The sequence below is a fragment of the Dipodomys merriami genome, unplaced genomic scaffold, assembly GCF_024711535.1.
Source record: "Dipodomys merriami isolate MVZ:Mamm:240054 unplaced genomic scaffold, mDipMer1.0.p SCAF_8, whole genome shotgun sequence".
Taxonomy (NCBI): Eukaryota; Metazoa; Chordata; class Mammalia; order Rodentia; family Heteromyidae; genus Dipodomys; species Dipodomys merriami.
In genome coordinates this window covers 39,476,657-39,498,228 of record NW_027206401.1, presented here as the reverse complement: position 1 = coordinate 39,498,228, position 21,572 = coordinate 39,476,657, and the positions used below count along the sequence as shown (strand labels likewise).

General features: G+C 40.6%; 1 protein-coding gene across 4 annotated transcripts in view; it reads right to left on the bottom strand.

The window, feature by feature from the left end:
* The window catches only part of Faxc (failed axon connections homolog, metaxin like GST domain containing), a 55,125-nt gene that overhangs the window by 16,865 nt on the left and 16,688 nt on the right, over positions 1-21,572 (bottom strand). For all 4 annotated transcript variants that reach the window (XR_011369428.1, XM_070010901.1, XM_070010900.1 and 1 more), the window contains 2 exons: positions 13,943-14,166; positions 1,794-1,910 (listed from right to left, as the gene is read on the bottom strand). Coding sequence is in view for 3 of the 4 variants with exons in the window: in XM_070010901.1 (XP_069867002.1) it covers positions 1,794-1,910; positions 13,943-14,166 (341 nt within the window). In the remaining variant the exon portion in view is untranslated. The remainder of the gene's footprint in view (positions 1-1,793; positions 1,911-13,942; positions 14,167-21,572) is intronic.

Sequence of the window (21,572 nt, the reverse complement as noted above, 5' to 3'; positions counted from 1 at the left end):
TATTTAGCCCTAATCAAGGAACTCAAAGTAGAAAAGTTTCAGACATTGCTGGTGATAATGGAAACTACTCCATACTCCAAGAGCAAGTATCTCACCAGGATTTAGCCTCAGGGAACAATAATTTCTACTACAGAATATTAGCAACAATTATTTTAAGCAACTTTTTTTTTTGGTCAGTCTTGGGGCTTGAATTTTGGGCTTGGGTGCTGTCCCTGTGCTCTTCAGCTCAAGGCGAGTGCTCTACCACTTGAGCCACAGTGCCACTTCCGATTTTCTAGTGGTTTATTGGAGATAAGAGTCTCACTGACTTTCCTGCCAGGGCTGGCTTTGAACCGTGAGCCTCAGATCTCAGCCTCCTGAAAAGCTAGGATTAAAGGGCTCTTAAACAACTTTCAAGTCCAGAAAAAGATTGATCACATAAATTATAATATAGCAATAAGAAGGGATAGTATATAACTACTACAGTGTACTCTTTTTTTTTACAGTGTATTCTGGAAGAATACTTATTGACCAGGGGACAAGTCAGAATACAGGGATTTTAAAAAACCTGCAGGTTATACTTGGATGTGGTCTCAATTTGTAAAAATATTCACACACAATGGATAAATAATGAAAATGTATAGCATGATACTTACATAGTGCTCTGTGGATAATTATTTTTATTTTAAAATTTCTCTAGCTTTTCTCAACTTTCTACGGTCAACAAGTAACATTTCCAATCTATATCCATATCAACACACAGAGATACACACATACATATTTTAAGAATTTCAGAATAGTAAATCATTATGCCTGCAATTCTATCTGTTTAGGATCTCAATCAGACTGAGGAAAGGAAGTCTGGCAAAGGAAGGCAATCTGGCAGAAAAACCACAAGACTTCACTCCCCAGTTAATCAGCAAAAGCTGGGCTGGAGGTGTGGCTTACGTGGTGGACCAGTAGCAAAGCAAGTATAACTAAGCATGTTTGAGGCCCTGAGGTCAAACTTTCCCCACTAAAAAAGAATTAAAGTTCTTTTTTTTTGGAGGGGGGGTCCGGTCGTGGGGCCTGAACTCTGGGTCTGGGCACTGTCCCTCAGCTCTTCAGCTCAAGGCTAGCGCTCTACCACTTGAGCCACAGCGCCACTTCCGGCTTTTTTCTTTTTGCCTATGCGGTGCTGAGGAATCGAACCCAAGGCCTCATGCATGCAAGGCAAGTGCTCTACCACTGAGCCACCTTCCCAGCCCAAGAATTAAAATTCTTATAGCTCTTATAGCCAAATATACCAAAATTGTTTTTCTTTGCACATTATAGCACTGATGATAATGCTTTCTATGGCATCAGACTTGACATTCGTTGACTTATTCCTTATTCTCCTACAACCTTGGACTGCTCAGCTCTCTGCTTCTGTTTGTGATCTCCATTAACCCTCTGGAATAGGACAAAGAAATACCTTGACCTCAAATATTCAATTCAAATATACTTATGCCTATGTTGAAAATACCTAACACCAGTTCAGACTCAAAAACAGCAGTGGGTGTATTGGCCTTACCTAGCCTGCTTACTGCAGTATTGAGTATACCAAAAAGTGATCTATCATTACTGCCTGAAGCACAGTGAAGAAGGCCAGCAAAACACAGGCAGTTACTAAACAAAATCCAAGCTCTAGTTCAGCCACAAGTATTAGGTCCCACTGTATAAGTAGCAGGCAGAGAACTGGTCCAGAGCCACGGCCTCATGTTTTCCTAAAGCACAGTCTAGATCAAGGCATTGGCCCAGCATCTCCTGAAACCTGAAGGGTTGGTAGAGCTCACCTTTAATCAGCCGTTCAGGCCTTGTCCCTGGCAAGGTCCACATGGCCTGTGCCAAGTGCCCAAAGACAGTGGCATCCAGAGTGGAAAGTTTGGGACCCATGATATATTTCTTGTCACCTGCAGCAAACAGAAGAGAAGTCACAGGACTGGCCACAGCAATAGCAAGGGCATTCAGCACAGTCTCGTTATACACTCAGAGGACTATGCACAAAGCATTGCAAAGCCAAAATGCATGCATCTTAAAAAATGTAAGATAAAGTAAGCAATTCTGTAACACATCGACCCAGGAGGTAGAAAAGCAGGGGATTCTGTATTCAGAGAAGTGAATGGAAGAAAGTGTTCATGGGGGAAAAAGGAAAAGTGGTCATTAACTGACCACTCCAAGAACCGTCTGGTTTTTAACTGGAGTAATTAAAGCTTGAGAATCCCTGGAAGTTCACTTATGCCATCTCAAAAGTGACCTAACCAAGGACACTCAACCTTACCACTTAAGTGCTTAAATTAACCCATTTCCTCAGAAGAGCCAGAAGCCTAGGCTACTTGAGAAACATGGAGGTAAGGTTCTCCATGACGCCCCCCTGGTCTTGGTAAGTTCTCAACGGGGAGATACCCTAAGCAAACAGAAGACATGGCATCCCACCCACACAAGGATGCCTCACACCTCTGCTCCCAGCTCTCTGTATCAGCTGCTGACTTATCAAACCTTCTCACCTGGGCCATCACAGAGACAGATTACAATTGCCCCAAGTTATCTCCTGAGCCACAGTCAGGGTAGGGGGAGTTGGGTCTAGTCTCACCTTAACACCTCTGTTATTCATCCTGATCATTATGTAACTGCTCAAAACCCAGTCTTCCCTGAAGAAAAAAAAAACTGGGGATGATAGGAATAGAACTTATTCTTTAGGGCTATTTTGACAATAGAATAAAACCTATAATCCCAGCATGTGAGAAGCAGAAGTTGGAGGACCAAGAGTTTGAGGCCAACCTGGGCTACATTATGAGACGAAAGAAAAAAGGAAGGAAGGAAGGAGGAAAAGAAGGGAGGAAGGGAGGGAGGGGTGAAGGAGGGAAGGAAGGAAGGAAGGAAAGAAGGAAGGGAGGGAGGGAAGGAGGGAGGGAGGGAGGGAGGGAGGAAGGAAGAAAAAGAAAGAAAGTTAGAAAGAAAGAAAGAAAGAAAGAAAGAAAGAGATGGGAAGAAGGAAAGAGAGAAAGGGAGAGAGAAAGAGAGAAAGAGAAAGAAAGAAAGAAAGAAAGAAAGAAAGAAAGAAAGAAAGAAAGAAAGAAAGAAAGAAAGAAAGAAGAGATGGGAAGAAGGAAAGAGAGAAAGGGAGAAAGAGAGAAAGAAAAAGAAAGAAAGAAAGAAAGAAAGAAAGAAAGAAAGAAAGAAAGAAAGAAAGAAAGAAAGAAAGAAAAGAAAGAAAGAAAGAAAGAAAGAAAGAAAGAAAAGAAAGAAAGAAAGAAAGAAAGAAAGAAAGAGATGGGAAGAAGGAAAGAGAGAAAGGGAGAGAGAAAGAGAGAAAGAACGAATGAAAGAAAGAAAGAAAGAAAGAAAGAGATGGGAAGAAGGAAAGAGAGAAAGGGAGAGAGAAAGAGAGAAAGAAAGAAAGAAAGAAAGAAAGAAAGAAAGAAAGAAAGAAAGAAAGAAAAAAGAAAGGAAGGAAGGAAGGAAGGAAGGAGCAAGCAAGGGGGGAGGGAGGGAGGAAACAGAGAAACAAAAAGGACAATGCTAAACATCCCTCATATAATCAGCAAATTGAGGGATTTATTAGGTACCCAGATGTCCGACACAGTCTCATCAGAATGGTTTGATTGTGATCTCTACCTAGACTATAAATTCAAGGAAGAGAAAATGCACTAGACCATGATATCTGCTTGAAACCCAAACTGAACCCATCTTCCGGAACTCACCCAGTGCCCAGTACATTACAGGCACTCAGGAAATAGGTTTATTTTTTCATGTGAATGGCAATTATCTTATGAGACCTTGTTCTTAAACTCATAGATGAAAATAGTCCCCTCCAGTACTTGATCATATAGAACAACAGGGTCAGAACTCTGGGGCTCAGCCAATAAATTACATAGGGACTTGAGCTAATGATTGATAAAGATTATTTTGACCAACTATATTCTAGAACTCACTTTCCTGAGGAGGTGAGATGACTTCCTAAACATAAAGCACAATTCAGGTCCTTAAGCTCTCATAACAACAGAACTTACAAGGTTAGACCACGGGATGACAGATGTAGAGGAAGAGTGGGAAATGATCAACAATGTGGAAACTTTTATCTCTGGAGACAACCAAAGAATTAAATGAGCCTGCCTTGCAAATGGGAGGCCCTGAGCTCAAAGCCTCAGTAACACATAAAAGAATAAATGCAAAGTAAAATTAAATGCAAAACTCAGAACTTACAAAAATATTAGAAAGTGGAGTTTGTCTGTTTTTTCCCCCCGCACTTTTTATTCTTATTAGCACATGTTAATTGTACCACAAAGGTCTACTAAGCTATGTCCACACCTGCAAAAAATGTAATGTGGTCAAATCCATCTCTATAAAAGCAAAACATTCTGAGCAAACATAATATATGCACATCTGAAATACCAAGGAAAACCTTTTGGTACACAATTAATACACTAAAAAATATGAGTAACAGGAAAATAACACAGACTCTGTCAGGAGGGTGGGGACCAAGGGAAGGGGGTTAACAAAGAGGGGTGAATGGGAATTAATATAGTTCAAGTAGTATGCTCACGTGTATGAAAATGTAATATGTTTCACATGTACAAAAGCAGAACAATGGAACCTGTTGAAATTATTTTAAGAAAGAGAGCATACGTGAGGGTGAGAGAAGGTATAAGGTCACTTGGGATACATTTATATATATGCAGCCCTTCTTTGTTCAATTCATGTATACTAATAAAAAATTCACCCCTCTATTACACTTAGAACGTATTTAAGAGGTGCCTTGCAATGGTGATTGGGGAAGTTATATAAGGATGAACAGAATTCTATAGAGTTTACATCACTTGGAGTGATTAAATCAAGGTGACGTTATGCTTCTCTGTGGAGGCGATATTTACAGAGACATGAATATCATAAAAGACCTAGTAATGTACAGATCTACTCTAAAGGAAGATTATTTAAGGCAGATCAGAAGCTAAGACACATTTGAAGGTAAGAAGAAACTTGGTATGTTTGTGAAGAAGAGCAAATGAGGAGACTGAGAAAGGATTGGGGGAAGAAATGAACTAGAAAAAGGCAGGGCCCAGGCAGTAGAGGACTTGGACAGTTAAGAAGGAGACAAGGCAGAAGCAGCCAACTTAAATGACCTCTTGGCATCTAACTTAAGCAAATGGGGTTACAATCACCAATGGGGTTACAGGGCTGCTTTCTTGGTGGCACAGTGATGGGTCCCATTTTGTGATGTGCTGCATTTGAGGTAGTTATGGGAGATCAAAATGGAGATCTAGAAAATATCTGGGTTTCAAGAGAGAGAGGATGAATGACAAATGGATGGAAGCATGCAGGATGAAATGAGATGAATAGAGGTGGGGATGAAAACTTAGACTATCAATGTATAAGTAACCTAAAAAGGCAAATCAGGGGAGAAGGGCCAAAGACATCCCATTAACAAAATACAGGCTTAAAAAGTGTTGTGCAATGACTTCTGCTCCTCCTAGACTCCTTAGGTTCAAATCCAAGTTCTTCCATTTACTATCAGTGTCCCTGGGAAGCTTACTCTTTTGTGCCCAAATTTCACAATTGTGAGCAATTAATAACACATAAAAGGCACCTAGAACAGTGCTGACATGGGTAAATACCTGTCCATACTATAGTTGTTATACATAACAACCAAGGATCACCTGAAATAACAAGAGATTAACACCCCCTTGGGGAAGTCTGGGAGTCTAGAGAGCAGAAAATGGAGGATTTAGCCTCCAGAGGAAGCAATAAATGATGGTAGATACATAAATTCTTCCAAATGTATAAAGTGTTGGCCAATTATGTTTTTTAGTACAAATTAAATAATTTAAATAAATAAAAATATGTTGTTGGTTTGAAAAAGAATCAACCAACTGATAATGTATTGGAATATACCAGGTCATCGTTTATTTATAATTAATTTTCTTCCCTAAAGTTTGTTTAAGTCAGCCCAATATAACACAAATGGGAACTGTATCAGTCTGTTTTTGTATCTGTCAACATGCATTGGGGGACATTATGCTTTCTCATTCGATGTTCAGCCCTAACACATAAACAGCAAAAAGTTGTGTAGCAATAAACATCTTTGAAAATCTATTGGCTAGGTGGTGTTATCTTATCAGGATTTTTTCTTTGTTTCATTATTCTTTTATTGTAATCATTTGGGAATTGAAAGCTTGAAACACCAAATCCTTCCTTCCTTCTGTCCTTTATTTATTTATTTGTTTTTGTTGGTTATGGAGCTTGAACTCAGGGCCTGGCGCTAACCCTGAGCTTTTGTGTTCAAGGCTAGCACTCTGCCATTTTGAGCCACAGCTCTACTTCTGTGTTTTAGGTAGTTAATTGGAGATAGGAGTCTCATGGACTTTCCTGTCTGAGCTGGCTTTGAATTGTGATTCTCAGACCTCAGCCTCTTGAGTAGCTAGGATTATAGGTGTGAGATAACAGTGCCCAGCAGTCTTTCCATTCAAAGGCAGAAAAGGCTAGACTATCCCAGGATAAAATAGATAGAGACTAGGCCAGTCTATTAGAATTATACCTATAAATTTGTATTACTAAATACACTCTAAGGATTTCTAGAACCTCTGTCTTTATAAACATTTGGTAAAGCTAATTTTTTTTGCTTTTATACATCAACACATTTTTACCAACTGTAATAGCAACAGTGAAAATGGAAAAGAAATGAACCACAACTTGGGGCTCACAAATGCCTAGTCCCCATAAAGATGCAAACATCAGTGGAGAGAGATGCCACTATCTCTGGCAATTTAAGGATCCCAGGTCCCCAAGGCAATCATTCCTTCCTCTTCCCTTTGCAAATCTGAAAAATGACAATAAGTGAAAAGAGGAGGTAATGCCTGCTTTCTGAGTATTATAATCTCATGGCAAGCAATTCAGAAGTACTGAATAAGATGGAAATACTTTCCAGAGGAAGTCACTTCCACTTAAATTGGTGAGCACAGGACTCCTATGTTATCTTGGTTTTGGTTTATTTTGCTTTTAAAAAAAAATAAAATAAAAGCTTAGGTTCAGCCAAGCACCAGTGGCTCACAACTATAATCCTAGCTACTAAGGAGGCTGAGATCTAAGGATCGTGGTTCAAAGCCAGCCTGAGCAGGAAAGTCTGTGAAACTTCTCCCCAAAACACCAAAAGGCTGGAAGTGGAGCTGTGGCACAAAGTGGCAAAGCACTAGCCTTGAGCAAAAAAAAAAAAAAAGCTCCAGGACCTGAGTTCAAGTCCCCGGTAAAAATGGAATTTATGATTTTGTTTTTTGTTTGTTTGTTTGGGGGGGTCTGGTCGTGGGGCCTGAACTCTGGGCCTGGGCGTTGTCCCTCAGCTCTTCAGCTCAAGGCTAGCACTCTACCACTTGAGCCACAGCACCACTTCCGGCTTTTTTCTTTTTTGCATATGTGGTGCTGAGAAATCGAACCCAGGGCCTCAGGCATGCTAGGCAAGCATTCTGCCACTGAGCCACCTTCCCAGCCCTGGAATTTATGATTTTCATGTCTCATTATCTCTTCTCTTCAACATGACTCTAACAAACACTAATGCAAACACAGAAGTGATACCAGAGCAAGAGAAGGATGGCTCTAGGCCCACTTCTTAGCCTCTCTGAACCTCACACAGCTTTCTCATCCATTCGATCACAACATCTCAGGGACTGCAGAAAGGAGTTGAAAAATAGAACATCTTCAGGATGCTACTTCAACTGTTATCTAAAATATGGCACACAAAAATCTGCATTCTGTATGAGCAGATTTTTGACACAGAAAGAAGAAAGGACCAGCCTAAGTATCATGCTGATGCCAGCCAGGGTCACTTTCTCCACATGCTGTGAAGCATGACTAATTTGTTCAGAATTTCATTGCCTCTCTTATAAAAGACTACAATGTTCTCTCTTTTGCTACCAGGCACAGAACCCTCAAGTGGCCTCTTCTATTTTTTTTAACCAACCCCGTTGCCTCTTCCTACCATATAGGCCTCCACTCTTGATCTATATTGACTTATCAGTATACTCACATCATCCACTGAGTTTAAGAAATATCCACAGAATCCACTCCCAGTCACTCTGAATTAAGCAGCTGTTAATGTGAGCCATTGTTCTAGGCAGGTCTCAAAATTTGGAGAGCACCCAGAACCTGCCTTAGGAAACACTGTTTTGAGTGTTTATTTCTTCTCTTGTTTTTGGCTAGGTCAACATGCATAATTACTTCAATATCTTCACTCTTCTCCAGCCTCAGTATATTCTGAGTTTGCTAAGATGTACACAGATCACAACCTATTGCTTTCATGCTTTTCCACTGAACATTACCCACCATGTTTACTGGGAACCACGGTGTGTTGTTGTTTGTTATCCTCAGTGAGAACTTAGAATTTTTTGTTAGAGGCCCTGGGTATCATGAGGTAGAGGAGGGCATGGACTAAGACTACACAGGTCTTATATGTCACATAAATAATGTAGGGAAATAAGAGATTTAAAATAGGAGGATGGCATGACCCTAGTTTCATTTACTATGCTAGGGGAATCAACAATAGATTTGTGAATGTGGAAGTAGAGAAGCTGTTGCTGCCAATAAAAGACTAGACAGTGTTTAGACTATGGCAGTGGTGGCAGACTTGAGCAGAAAGGTAAGAATCAGAGCTATATTTTAGAATCAGGCATGATGAAGTCAATTTTTTCTTACATACTTGTGGCAGGGAGTGGTGAGGGATTCTTAATAAAGAGGGATAGGAGTAATCAAATTCTAGCTATGAAAGGAAAAAATAGCCATTCATAGAGCTGGCAAATACTGGAGAAGAAATCATAAATTTAGGAATTCAGATAAGCTGAACTTGAGATTCCTACAAGACAAACACTTGAGCAGAGATATCATATATGATAAAAAGCAACCTGCATTAGTAGAGAAAAGAAAATGATTTCTGTATATCATGTTAGACTAGCTGGCTAACCATTTGGAACAAGATAAACTAAAATTCTGACTTCATGTCATACACTTAGATGAATTCCGTCAGTCATAGATATACTTAAAGAAATAAATGATCATTCCTTCAGAGGGTTTTCTGAAGCAATGAGCTACTTCATACTACTGTACGAAGATATTCGAGTCCCATGGGCTTCACATAGGTAAAGAGTGTTTTTTGTTGTTTGTTTTTTAAGAGGTTGAAGTTAGGTGATTACAGGGACAAATTCTAAACATTCAATTCAAAACCTGCTTCCATTGAGGTAAATTGATGAAATCCAAACTAAGTAGGAAGATCACAAGAGTTTTAAAATACAGGCAAACTGAATATTTTGAATATTGATTTTATATCTGTTATGTAAAATTAATTAATTGTTATACTAGGATCTTAGACAACAAAGAAATGTGAATAGTCTCTACTTCCAGCTTATCTGGCTTTGAAATCCAAACAAACAATATCCAAGGATGTTCCATATGATATTGGGAAATCCTATTGTGATAATTTACAAATGGGGAGAATAGAAAAAAATGTCAGAAGTTAGAAAACTAGAGTTAGAAAATTACTATCTTCATATCTACCCCTTATTTGTGTTGTCCCTCCTCTATTCCATTATTATTCAACTCACTGTTTCAGCCCTGTTCTCCTCATCCAGCACATGCTTTCCTAATTCTTACTTTAACTCCACCCCTCAAAGAAGTCTTAAAGAACCATCTCACCCACCCTACCCAACTATCCCCCCTAAGAAATGCCCTCATTGTATCTTGTACTTTTTTTCCGTGACAGTTCTCTTTCCAGACACTGTGATCTTATAAATGTTCACCAACACCATCTCCTTCTGGTGGGAGCTATGGCTACTCAGGGGTGTGTCAAACTTGGTTACTCTCACTAACACACAGTTCCATGCATGGCTGTTCCATGCATGTCTATTTGATCATACAGTCCTAAGTCAAAGGAATTACCCTCTGTCAGAATTCTAATGGTACAAATGTACTGTCCTTCTATGGCTTCTAATCATGAGAAAGAGACTAAAAAGAATATTCATTGGTAGGAAGTTGTAGATTCTACTTGGGTAACCCATTATTATTTATGATCCTTAAATGTATTAACAAAATCAATTTTCTGCTCAGAATATACTGTCAGACCCACAGATTCTGGTGTGATTAGCTATCTAATAGTTGTATGCTGACCTTCACTGATTCTTGTAGTATAAATCAGATTATGAGTACAGTGCTTCTTGGTCAAAGTCTCCCTTCCTTCATTCTTCCCAATTTTCCTCCTCCCGTCCCTACCCTCAAGTTACATAGTGCATTTTTTACATAATGTACATTGGATATATTGGATATAATGACTACATTTGTTCACCATCTGTCCCTCATTGGCTTACCATTGTTTCCTCAATTCTTTATTTTATTTTATTTTTTGTCAGTTGTGAGGCTTGAACTCTGGGCCTGGGAGCTGTCCCTGAGCTCTTCAGCTCAAGGCTAGTGCTCTACTAGCGCTCTACCACTTGAGCCACAGCACCACTTCTGGTTTTCTAGTGGTTTATTGGAGATAAGAGTCTCACGGACTTTCCTGCCTGGGCTGGCTTTGAACTGTGATCCTCAGATCTCAGCTTCCTGATTAGCTAGGATTACCAGCACCCAGCTCAATTATTTTCTTTATTCACCCTTAAAATAGTTACTGATGTCTACTTGTGCTCAGCAGAGCCCCATACTTACTATTTTCCACCTTCTATTCCCCATACTTTCAATTAATCCTCCCCCTCCATTCCTCAAACCAACTCTATTTTCCAATTCTTCATCCACTTTTCCCATGAGGTAACGGCTATGTTACCATCCAGAATCTATAAAAGTCTAAAAGCAAAAAGCCATTAGATCTTAGTCATCTATGTGCCTTCCTGGGGATCAAACACCATTTTTTAAAAACTGTCACCAAACACTGCCCCACGACCATCACCAGCAGCCTGTTTCCTGAGCCTTAGGGAGGAAGAGAAATCCATAGAGAAGATCAGGCCCATTTGCAGCTTCTCCCTTCATCTTCCTCACATAAGGAGTCTGCCTCAACATTTTCCAATAATTTTGATCTCTGGTCAACTTTATGAAAGCTGCTTTCCAACAGCATCAAAAAGCCAATTCTGTGCTGTGACTAGGAGACATTTGAGAACCATGAGACAAGGTGTACCAAGCCAAAGGAAGATTATGACATAACTTAATGAGAATAGCTCTCATGTTGTCTCTACAACATCCCCCTCCCCAGTCAATGTCCCACAGGAGCCCAGTCTCCTTTGGGGTCTGAGCTTAGAGACAAACTTTGTCTTCTCTTGGTTTTCCAGAGAAGGGAATCTGTTATGTGTTATTCTACCTGGCCAACATGTCTACCTAACATGTCTACCTACACATACAGAGATTCTGTGTGTGTGTGTGTGTGTGTGTGTGTGTGTGTGTGTGTGTGTGTGTGTGTGTGTGTGTGTGTGTGTGTGTGTGTGTGTGCGTGCGCACGCCAGTTCTAGGGCTTGAACTCAGGCCTGGGCGCTGTCCCTGAGCTTCTTTTGCTCAAGGCTAGCACTCTACTACTTGAGTCACTGTACCACTTCTGGCTTTTTCTGTATAAGTGGTACTGAGGAATCGAACCCAGGGTTTCATGCATACCAGGCGAACATTCTACTATTAAGCCACATTCTCAGCCCACTGAGAGATTCTTGAGGCATAATTCTCTTTACTTTCTCTCCAGCACAGCCCCGCCCCAAGCTTCCCTGACATGGCCATAGTCGGCTTATTTCCTCAGCAGCATCTACACTGTACTTCCAAGCTATGCATCCTGGTCTGTGGATGGCCTTTCTGGCCAAGGATGGACTAGGGATTTTCTGTTACTAATCACAAATGCTTAACCATGTTGTTCTCTGAGAATATTTTAATCTTCTATATATGTGATCAAATATTTCTATACTTGCAAAACACTATTGATTTATTTAATCCAACAGCAAAATACAGTCATCCTGACAAACTATACTACATTGTAACTACACACAGGAAGGAGACATGAAGCAGCAAATGGCTGAGTTTTAGTGCCTTCAGGGGGGAAAAGCACTACTTCATATTTATTTACTGTTTATTAATAGTCAAGATCACAGATGTTTATTAATAGAGCCAACAGATCCGGTTCTCCCAAATGTACAGACCTGATGTCAACAAAAACTCTGGAAAACAATGACACTCTGAGCTATTTTCTAACTCAATAAAACACTTTACACTGGCCAAAAGAGAAAGTATATTAAATTTTTTATTAGTCAACTGAAGCTTGCTGGAAGTCAGTTTTTCTTGCTTCCATTTACAAATCCCATTTATCACTGGGCTGTTTCAGAAGCCCACTGTGAAAAGAGATCTTTTCCCTTCAACTACTTGTACATGTCAGCCTAAGGCTGGGGAGCAAGCCTCCTTGCAAAGAAAGAACACAACCACTTACAAAGCTCAGGAAATCTACATCAGTGGTAACACAGTCTGGAGTGTGGAGTGGGCAGGAGTCTTCAGAGAGGACACTGCAGGAGACAGGTGTGCCCAACCCTGCCTTCCAGGAACAAAAAAACAAATTCCAACAAATTCCACCCTCCATCTAGCCTATTGGAAGTGACATTCCTCACAGATTCCAGAATGGGGATGAGGGTAGGTCTGGAAATGAATCACCAGTGGATGAAAAAAAAGCCCATCTTCTGCAAACAAACTGAGCAGGGATATCTGCATGGAGGACTTGGCTTCCTGTGTATTAGTCATCCACCACTGCAAAACACTGTTTCACACTTTTTAATTGCCGTAACCAAGAATCAAGTCCTGCCCAGTACAGATCCACAGCAGCCCAGCCTACATGCAAGCAGCCAGGCAAGCAAGAGTTCATCCATCCTCACCAGCTCATGGATGTATACTGCTCCTTCTCTAAAGGGATTCCCAGACATGGGACAGCCAATTGTTGAAATATATGCAAAATCAGGGTTAAAACATGCTAGTAAAGCCGGGTGCAGGTGGTTCACGCCTGTAATCTTAGCTACTCAGGAGGCTGAGATCTGAGGATCGCAGTTCAAAGCCAGCCCAGGCAGGAAAGTCCATGAGACTCTTGTCTCCAATAAACCACTCAAAAACTGAAAGTGGTGCTTTGGCTCAAGCAGTAAAGCGCTGGCCTTGAGCTGAAGAGCACAAGGACAGCTCCCAAGCCCAGAGTTCAAGCCCCACGACCAACCAAAACAAAAAAACAAAAAAAACATGCTCTTAAAAAAAAAAAAGGAGGGCTGGGAAGGTGGCTCAGTGGTAGAGCGCTTGCCTTGCATGCCTGAGGCCCTGGGTTCCATTCCTCAGCACCACATAAGCAAAAAGAAAAAAGCTGGAAATGGCACTGTGGCTCAAGTGGTAGAGCACTAGCCTTGAGCTGAAGAGCTGAGGGACAGTGCCCAGGCTCAGAGTTCAGGCCCCACGACCAGACCCAAAAAAAAAAAAAAAAAAAAAAAAAAAAGGAGTAAGGATACAAACAAATAAAAATGTTGCACATGCACACTGGGTAAGCAGAACCGGCACTGTCACTTGTCTCTCAACTTGTACTTAATGTCAATGGACATAGTATCAAACCTGATGTCAATGGACATAGTATCAAACCTTCTGAGCACATGTGTTCCCTATCAACCTTGGCACCTGATGTGTTTATAAGTAGAATGCTTTTGCTCAAAATTGCCCTTTTCTCATGGTGCATACAGAAACATCAGCATCACTTACAATTAGATAGTGGTGCCTAGGTCTGTCCCATACTCTTTACCCACAGCCTTGCTTCACTAAAAACAGAATACACTCCTGAGATTTGAGACTTGTTAAATTATGGAACTGTAGCCTACAAGTAGAAGCAATGAAAACAACCAAGTAAGTAAAACAACAAGACAGTAAATCAGCAGTGCTTTCCTAAACATGCAAAAAGGATATAAAATACGGAATAGAAGGTGTGGTACATTACCCAGAAGCCCAGCTAATGACCGCATGTCCTTCTCCATCAGCCTGTAAATCTCCTCCTCTGAGAAGCGGCCGATGCCGTGGCCGTGCATCTCCCGCTTCACAATTCCTTTGGTTATGTGGCACACGACCCACCTCAGCAGGTTACTGAAGGGACCACCACCACTAAGAGAGAGCATCTTCCGGGTCTCATTGAGATTGTCCACCCATTGGCAATAAGCTAACGTCCTGGAATTGGGCAGAAACAAGTTACTACTGGGCAGCAGATACATACCGGCTGCACAGTCCCTTGTGAGTGAGTTGCTGGGAACTGGGCGCACTCTGGAGGAACTGAACAATTGCAGGTTTTAGTCTGTGAAGCAGATATCAGCACAGGCTCTAGCCGATGCCTAAATGAATGGACTTGGAGAGCAATGATTTTTAAAACCCAGATAACAATGCTATATGTTCCAGTTCTACCAAACCTCGCCTGGCATCCTCCCTCACCCTCCCCAACCTCTCAGGGCCATGCTTCTACTTTCACTTATGCAGTCCCAAAGCAAGCAAGGAGACTCCCATTTTCAAGGTTCAAGGCAGAATTGGGAGGGTGAGTACAAGTACGCCGATGGCACATGGCAGCAAGCAGCAGCAAATGGGGTACTGGAACCATCCCCTCCACTTTTTGTGAGACAGAGTCTTGCTCTGTAGCCCTGGTTGGACTGGATATTCTCCTGCCTCACTGCCACCCCCAAGTGCCAGGATTACAGGCAGGTACTACCATGCCTGGCTCATTCTCTTCTTGAATAAAATGATGGTCCCATAGGTATATGCGCTGTGCTAATTTAAGCTGTACATTCCTATTTTGTACACACTGTGTATCTATTTTATACTTCTTGATATGAGAGGTAGTTTTTTTTTTTTGGTAAAACCTTTCTCTACCTTTGGTAGAGAATTAAGTAAATGATACATCTATCCATGGTTATTCTACACACTGTAAATTTTATATAAGTGATTTGCTCTCCTAAAAATCAACTCTCCATTTCAGGTTGTATTCAAGAAGAAATACAAATAGCACAGAATCATGGCTGATTTACTTTTTGATCTAGGTGGTGCTTGAGGCAAACCCATCCATCCAAGAGGACCTATGTAACATGGACAGTTAAACAGCTACTTGCTGTCCACGAACCTAGGGGCTCAATTCTCACACCTTTGCTGTTGCCTTTGGAACCTGTGCAACTCCAACATGTCTTCATGGATAATAGTGTTGATAAGCAGGAATGAAAGAGAATGTGGTTGAGAGAGTACAAGTAGAAGATTTTCTAGCTTCTCAGAATGGGGGGGAAAATGGTAACTACTATTCCTCAGATAGGCTAACAGAGCAGTGATGGCCATGTGAAAAAAATCAGAAATGTGGAAAGTATTTTTAGAGAGATAATAATAAATTGTAACAACAAAGCCAGGAGCTAGTGGCTCATACTTGTAAATCTTAGCTTATGAGGATCCCAGTTCAGACACAGTCCAGGCAGGAAAGTCCATAGCACCCTTATCTCCAATTAATTACCAAAAAATCTGCAAATGGAGCTGTGACTCAAGTGGTAGAGAGCCAGTCTTGAGTGGAAAAGCTAGGGACAGTGTTCGGGTCCTGAGTTCAAACACCAATGAAATGCTATTTTCTACCTTAAAAAAGGGGGGGATGGGGACTGGAAAAGTGGCTCAGTGGTAGAGTGCTTGTCTAGCATGCATGAAGCCCTGGGTTTGATTCCTACATACCACATAAACAGAAAAAGCTGGAAGTAGCACTGTGGCTCAAGTGGTAGAGTGCTAGCCGTGAGCACAGAGAGGCTCAGGGACAGCACCCATGCCTTGAGTTCAAGCTCCAGGACTGGTAAAAAAATAAATAAATAAAGGGGGGAATGGGACTGTAATGTTTATCATTTTATGTACTTCTGCCCATTTAGATTCTCTCCTTAGGGACAAAAATTAAACTGTTTCTCTAAATTATTTTAACATTCCTAATTTTTACTGAAAATTCCTATAATCAATTTTAATATACTATCTATCCTTCAGTCATATATAACTCTTCTTTATTAACTGTTTAAAATAATACCTATAGATCTTGTTAGTATAGATTTCTTCTTTTCTATTTTTCTTTTCTTTTTTTTTCTTTGTAACTCAGGTTGACCTGGAACTCATAATCCGAAAGCCTCAGCCTCCCAAATTCTGGGATTACACATGTGAACCACCATGCCTAGCTTAGTCAAGAAAACCAATTGCTGGGGGGGGAGGGGGGGTGGGGAAAGTACATTGCAAAGGTGATTAGTATGTACAGTCAGAACATTTGGGCTTTTTTGAATCTCTTTTGGAGCATTTTGAATCTTTTTTTATATAAAATATCACATTCATTCTGATAGGTTCCAAATAGACATGAAAACTATTTTTCTACTTGTTCTTTGTTCACACCTGCAATAATTAGGGTGGCTATTTTCATATTTTAGTAGAATAATTCAGTACAAAGATTCTTATTGTTCTAGATCTAAATCCACAATAAAGTGGATACATGCTGTTGATGATTTGAGAAGTCAATAATCTGAGGATAAAACTCAATCACACTGAGTTGAGAATGACCACATAAAAATAAGATTTAAGAAGTATCGAAAGTGTAAAAGTGGAGAACATGTGGCCTCTAACCTGACAGGTTGAAATGATGAAAATAAATTCTCATCAGGCTGATCACACAGGCTTTATTGTCAGCATCACTGAAGAAGAAACAGAAGTTCACCAGGCATCAGGAAGAAGGTACATGCAAAAGAACACTGTCTGCTTGTGGCCTGGATAACTCCAGAAAGTGTGTGAGTGGGATACAGTGCGCACGAGGAAACTTGGAAGAGATGAGGCAACCCATGGCAAAGGTCAGGTCATGGCAGGCCTGAAGAATGCTTCAATCACTTTTATTTTCAACACGGAGATTAACTATTACAAAGATTTAAGCAGACAAGAAACATACGCAGATTTGTGGCAATGTGGTTGGTTGGAAGACAATGTCAAGGCCAGATAAGAACCAGTACACTGACAAAGGTAACAAGAAAAGTGATGCTGAATAGGATCTGTGTGAGAGAGATGCTGAAGTAGAAGAACAACAGTCTATGCTCCAATGGACTTAAGAAACAATTAGGTATTTCCCCTCCTAGACTACTGATTTCAGTGGCTAATTCCACTAAGTGATATAGAAACAAATCTGGGCAGTAAAAGACAAACTAGCTTCTGAAGATTCCACTGAACTTAATTAACAGGAGACAGGCTTAAAATCTAGATGGAGAATTGCTAAGAGCATGTTTGTGGTAGTTTAAATCCTATTTTTAAAAAAGGATTAAGAAGTTGTTAGAAGGGCTGGAAATGTGGCTTAGCGGTAGAGTGCTTGCCTAGCGTGCATGAAGTCCTGGGTTTGATTCCTTAGTACCACATAAACAGAAAAGGCTGGAAGTGGAACTGTAGCTCAAGTTGTAGAGTGCTAGCCTTGAGCACAGAGAGGCTCAAGGACAATGCCCAGGCCTTGAGTGCAAGCTCCAAGAATGGCAAAAAAAAAAAAAAACCATTGTTAGATGTTATTAGGAAATAAAGAAGGGTCTTGGACTGGAAATAGGGCTCTCTCTTTTTCTGAGATGGAGGATAAAAGGGTGTTGAAAGGAATGAAGAGACACATGTTTAGAACTCCTACATGATGACTTCTATTTCCTCCATGGAGCAGGAAATGTACAAGTGAGCATGTGCAGAAGGTGAGGATGTAGTAAGCAATGGTAGAGAGTAGAAGGCAGTGGGAAAGTCAGTTGCTCTGGACCCCACAACCTAACAATGAGGACACTCCATCAGTGCAAAGCTGTGAGGTCCTCTAGCTACACAGCAGCAGCTTGAACATAAAGCACAGAAAAAGAAAAACTGGCTTCATTCAGAATTTTTCAGCAAGAAGTAACTTCATGGAGTGGTCTTCCTTTCTCTTCTTCCTTGCTCTGCTCTTCCATTTCTTTTCTCTTTCTCTTCCTGCACACAAGACTGTGGCTCAGTGTAAAGGCCAATGAAAGCTAGGTAGGATTTTTAAGGGTTGAACACAGTACAGTGTGCATCAACTTCCGTCAGTTACAACAGATGGAAACTGTCATATTGTGCATGCTTCCACATCATTACAAGCAAGAATACATCACCCCACTGAAACCACTCCCATCCAAGTGAACAATTATCTCCTTATATATTCAAATACATGATCTTCCATTCTTGGGCCAGTACCTGGGCTTGAACACAAAGCTTCACACTCTTGCTAGATTTTCTTTATCATGTTAAGTGACACTCTACCATGCCTCCAGCATTCTGCTGGTTAATTGGAAATAGTCTCTCAGACTTTTCTGCCCAGGCTGGCTATGAACTGATATCATCCAGTTCTTAATCTTGGACTTCCCAGCCTCTACAACTATGAGGAATAAATTGTCCTTTACAAGACATCTAGTCTATGGTATTCAGTCACGGCAGCCCAGATGGTCTAAGATGCTCTCAAACTCCTCCTTCTTGTCTCTAAAATGTCTACAGATGCTGCCCCTTTGCTGGACATCCTAGCTTTCCCATCACCAGCTCCTTTATCAGCCACTCCACTAGTCCCTCAACTGTCATGACATCACCTCATCCCCCGAAAAGCTTTCTCTTAATTCTCCAGCAGGTGCTTGGTGCTTTCCTGGGTTCCTTAAACTCTGCTCAGAAATGACCATCACAAAAACTTGACATCTCTGCCGGCCCATGAGCCATCTGAAGACAGAGACATGATGTCTGGTCACTGACAGTCATTCATTTCATTTGCTAGAGAATGAATTATTGATGGAATAGAAAGAAAAGGCTTTGCTGTGAGCCAACTCAGGATAAGTAGTGTTTCTAAGGGATGATACATACTTAAAGTAGAAAAAATGGAGACAGAAGTGGCTAAGAAAGATGAAGAAGGGACAGTCACTCTTATCTTGGGTAGTTCTTGGCTCTTCCTTCTCTCCTGGGAGGAAGTTGGCTGCACAGAGAATCATGAATTATTAATCAGAGAGGGTGAAAAGGGCCAATGGAGAAAGTGTACTGGGCAAGTCAATTAAAGTATTTATCATTCAAGAGTCTATTTCAGGAATTTGAGATATTCATTTTCCCTGTTGCAACTAATGTATCTGACCTCTCCTTCAAAAATGGGATCAAAGAGTATTTTTAAAAAATTATCATAGAAGAATAAAATCTACTCAAGCTTTTTAAATGATCAAGAAGGCAAAGAAATGCTAATGCCTGGTGTTTTAATGAAGATATCTCTCAGAGTACTTCTTTGTTTTTGTTTTGGACATTATTGGCGATTGAACTTAGAGCCTTGTGCTTCTTAAGCATTGCTCTACCACTTAAGCTACACTCCCAGTCTTAATGCTATCTCTTATTATAACCTAATATGATGCCAGGCCCATGATAGAAACAAATATTACATGTAGAAAACTGCCAACCATGGCAAACTGTTGAGTCTCAGAATGTGGGCTCTCCACTCAGGAGAATGTCTTTCTCATGTAGGAATACCTCCCTGCTGTCTTTTGCTGGTACTCTAACTACTTGTTAGAAGATGTAGGAGTTTATGGGAGATTTGTTTTGTTTTGTTTCACAAAACAAGCCCTTCCAAACGAGAGCCTTATGACAGCTAAAACTGGATAGGGAAGAATGGGAAAAAAAAAAAAAGAAAATATCCATTCGATTAGAATTGGGGTATATGTTTTGGCTTGCTTTCATTTATTTATTTTTAATTATGTGTGTGTGCATCTGTCTATGTGCGTGTGTGCATGCTCATGCAGGGCTCATGCATGCACACACACCACAGTACTGGGATTTTTAACTCAGGCTCTGGGCACTATCTCTTAGCTTCTTTTTTTTTTTTTCTTTTTTTTTTTTCTTTTTCTTTTTATTTTTTTTTATTGTAAAGATACTATACAGAGGGTTACAGTTACATGAGTGAGGTAATGAGTACACTTCCTCTTGAACATTGTTACCCCCTCCATTGTTTTCCCCCTACCATCCCCTCCCTCCCTCCCTTCCCCAAGGTTCTTATTTTTTTTTTTTGATTGTGATTAAGTGATTACTTAATTTCCGGAAATTCACAGTATTGTGGAATAATGATGCTCATTTAAAGTCACAAGTTCATTCTAACTTTCCTGGAGCAAATTGTCTATCACAGTCTGTAATATATAGCGGTGCTCATATGTTATATACCATATATGTGATCAGCAGCATGGGGATATTTAGTAGTGGTTCAACCAGATGAGTGGGAGTTCTTTGTTTCTTAAGTCCTGTTAGTTTTGTCATATCACCTAACATTTTGGATTCATCATCCACTTATCAGGGAGACCATGTACTGTTTGTCTCTTCGTTCTTGGCTTATCTCGCTCAACATGATTCCTTCTAGCTCCATCCATTTCCCTGCAAATGCCATTATTTTGTCATTTCTAATGGCTGCATAATATTCCATTGTGTATAGATACCACAATTTTTGGATCCATTCATCTGTGGTGGGGCATCTAGGTTGTTTCCATATCCTAGCTATTGCGAACAGTGCTGCAATAAACATGGAGGTGCACGTGTCCTTGTATATTGGTTCCTGTTGTTCAGGGTAGATGCCTAGAAGTGGTATGACTGGGTCGTAAGGGAGGTCAATCTTTAGCTTTCTAAGGACCCTCCAGACTGCTTTCCAAAGTGGTTGTATGAGTGTACATTCCCACCAGCAGTGTAATAGCGTTCCTCGTTCTCCACATCCCCTCCAGCATTTGTCGTTGGCTGATTTGTGGATGTGGGACATTCTGACTGGGGTAAGGTGGTATCTCAGGGTTGTCTTTATTTGCATTTCCTTCACCACCAGGGATGATGAACATTTCCTCATGTGTTTCTTTGCCATTTTTATTTCTTCATTTGAGAAGTCCCTCTTTAGTTCCCTTGCCCATTTAGTAATTGGTTTGTTGGGTTTGGGAGGGTCTTAGCTTCTTTTGCTCAAGGCTAGTGCTCTACCACTTAAGCTACAGCTCCACATTCAGCTTTTTGGTGATTAACTGGAGATAAGGGTCCTATGGACTTTCCTACTCAGGTTGGCTTCAAACTAGGATCCTTAGATTTCAGCTTCCTGAGTAGGAGGATTACAGGCATAACCCACCAGAACTTATGATCCTCTTTGGTCAGTCATCTTACGAAAGCAACTCATCTCTCGCAGTTATTGAAACTACATAAAAGCCAAGCATGGACTGAGGATAGAGCTCACTAGTGGAGTGTTTACTTAGCACAGCAGGACTTAGGTTTCAATCCTCAGTTGTTGTTGTTTTTTTTAAAAAAAAAAAAGACCGGGCTAAAAATTAATTAATTATGGCTAGATTAGAGCAAATTTGAATTCATTAGCCTAATGTTCTTCTGAGTTAAAATATTATGACTAGGTAACCTGTTGACACCCAGAACACTTTATAAAAGAAAGTAGTACATTACTGATGTCCACAAGGGGGCAGAATGTCACACTACAGCAGAAACTACAGTTACCAAAAATCAATTTCGTTCCAGTCTCTTAGGGATCCTTTTATACCAGTTTCTCCTCATCAGCTCTAACTTAAACATTCAGCAGAGCAAAGGGA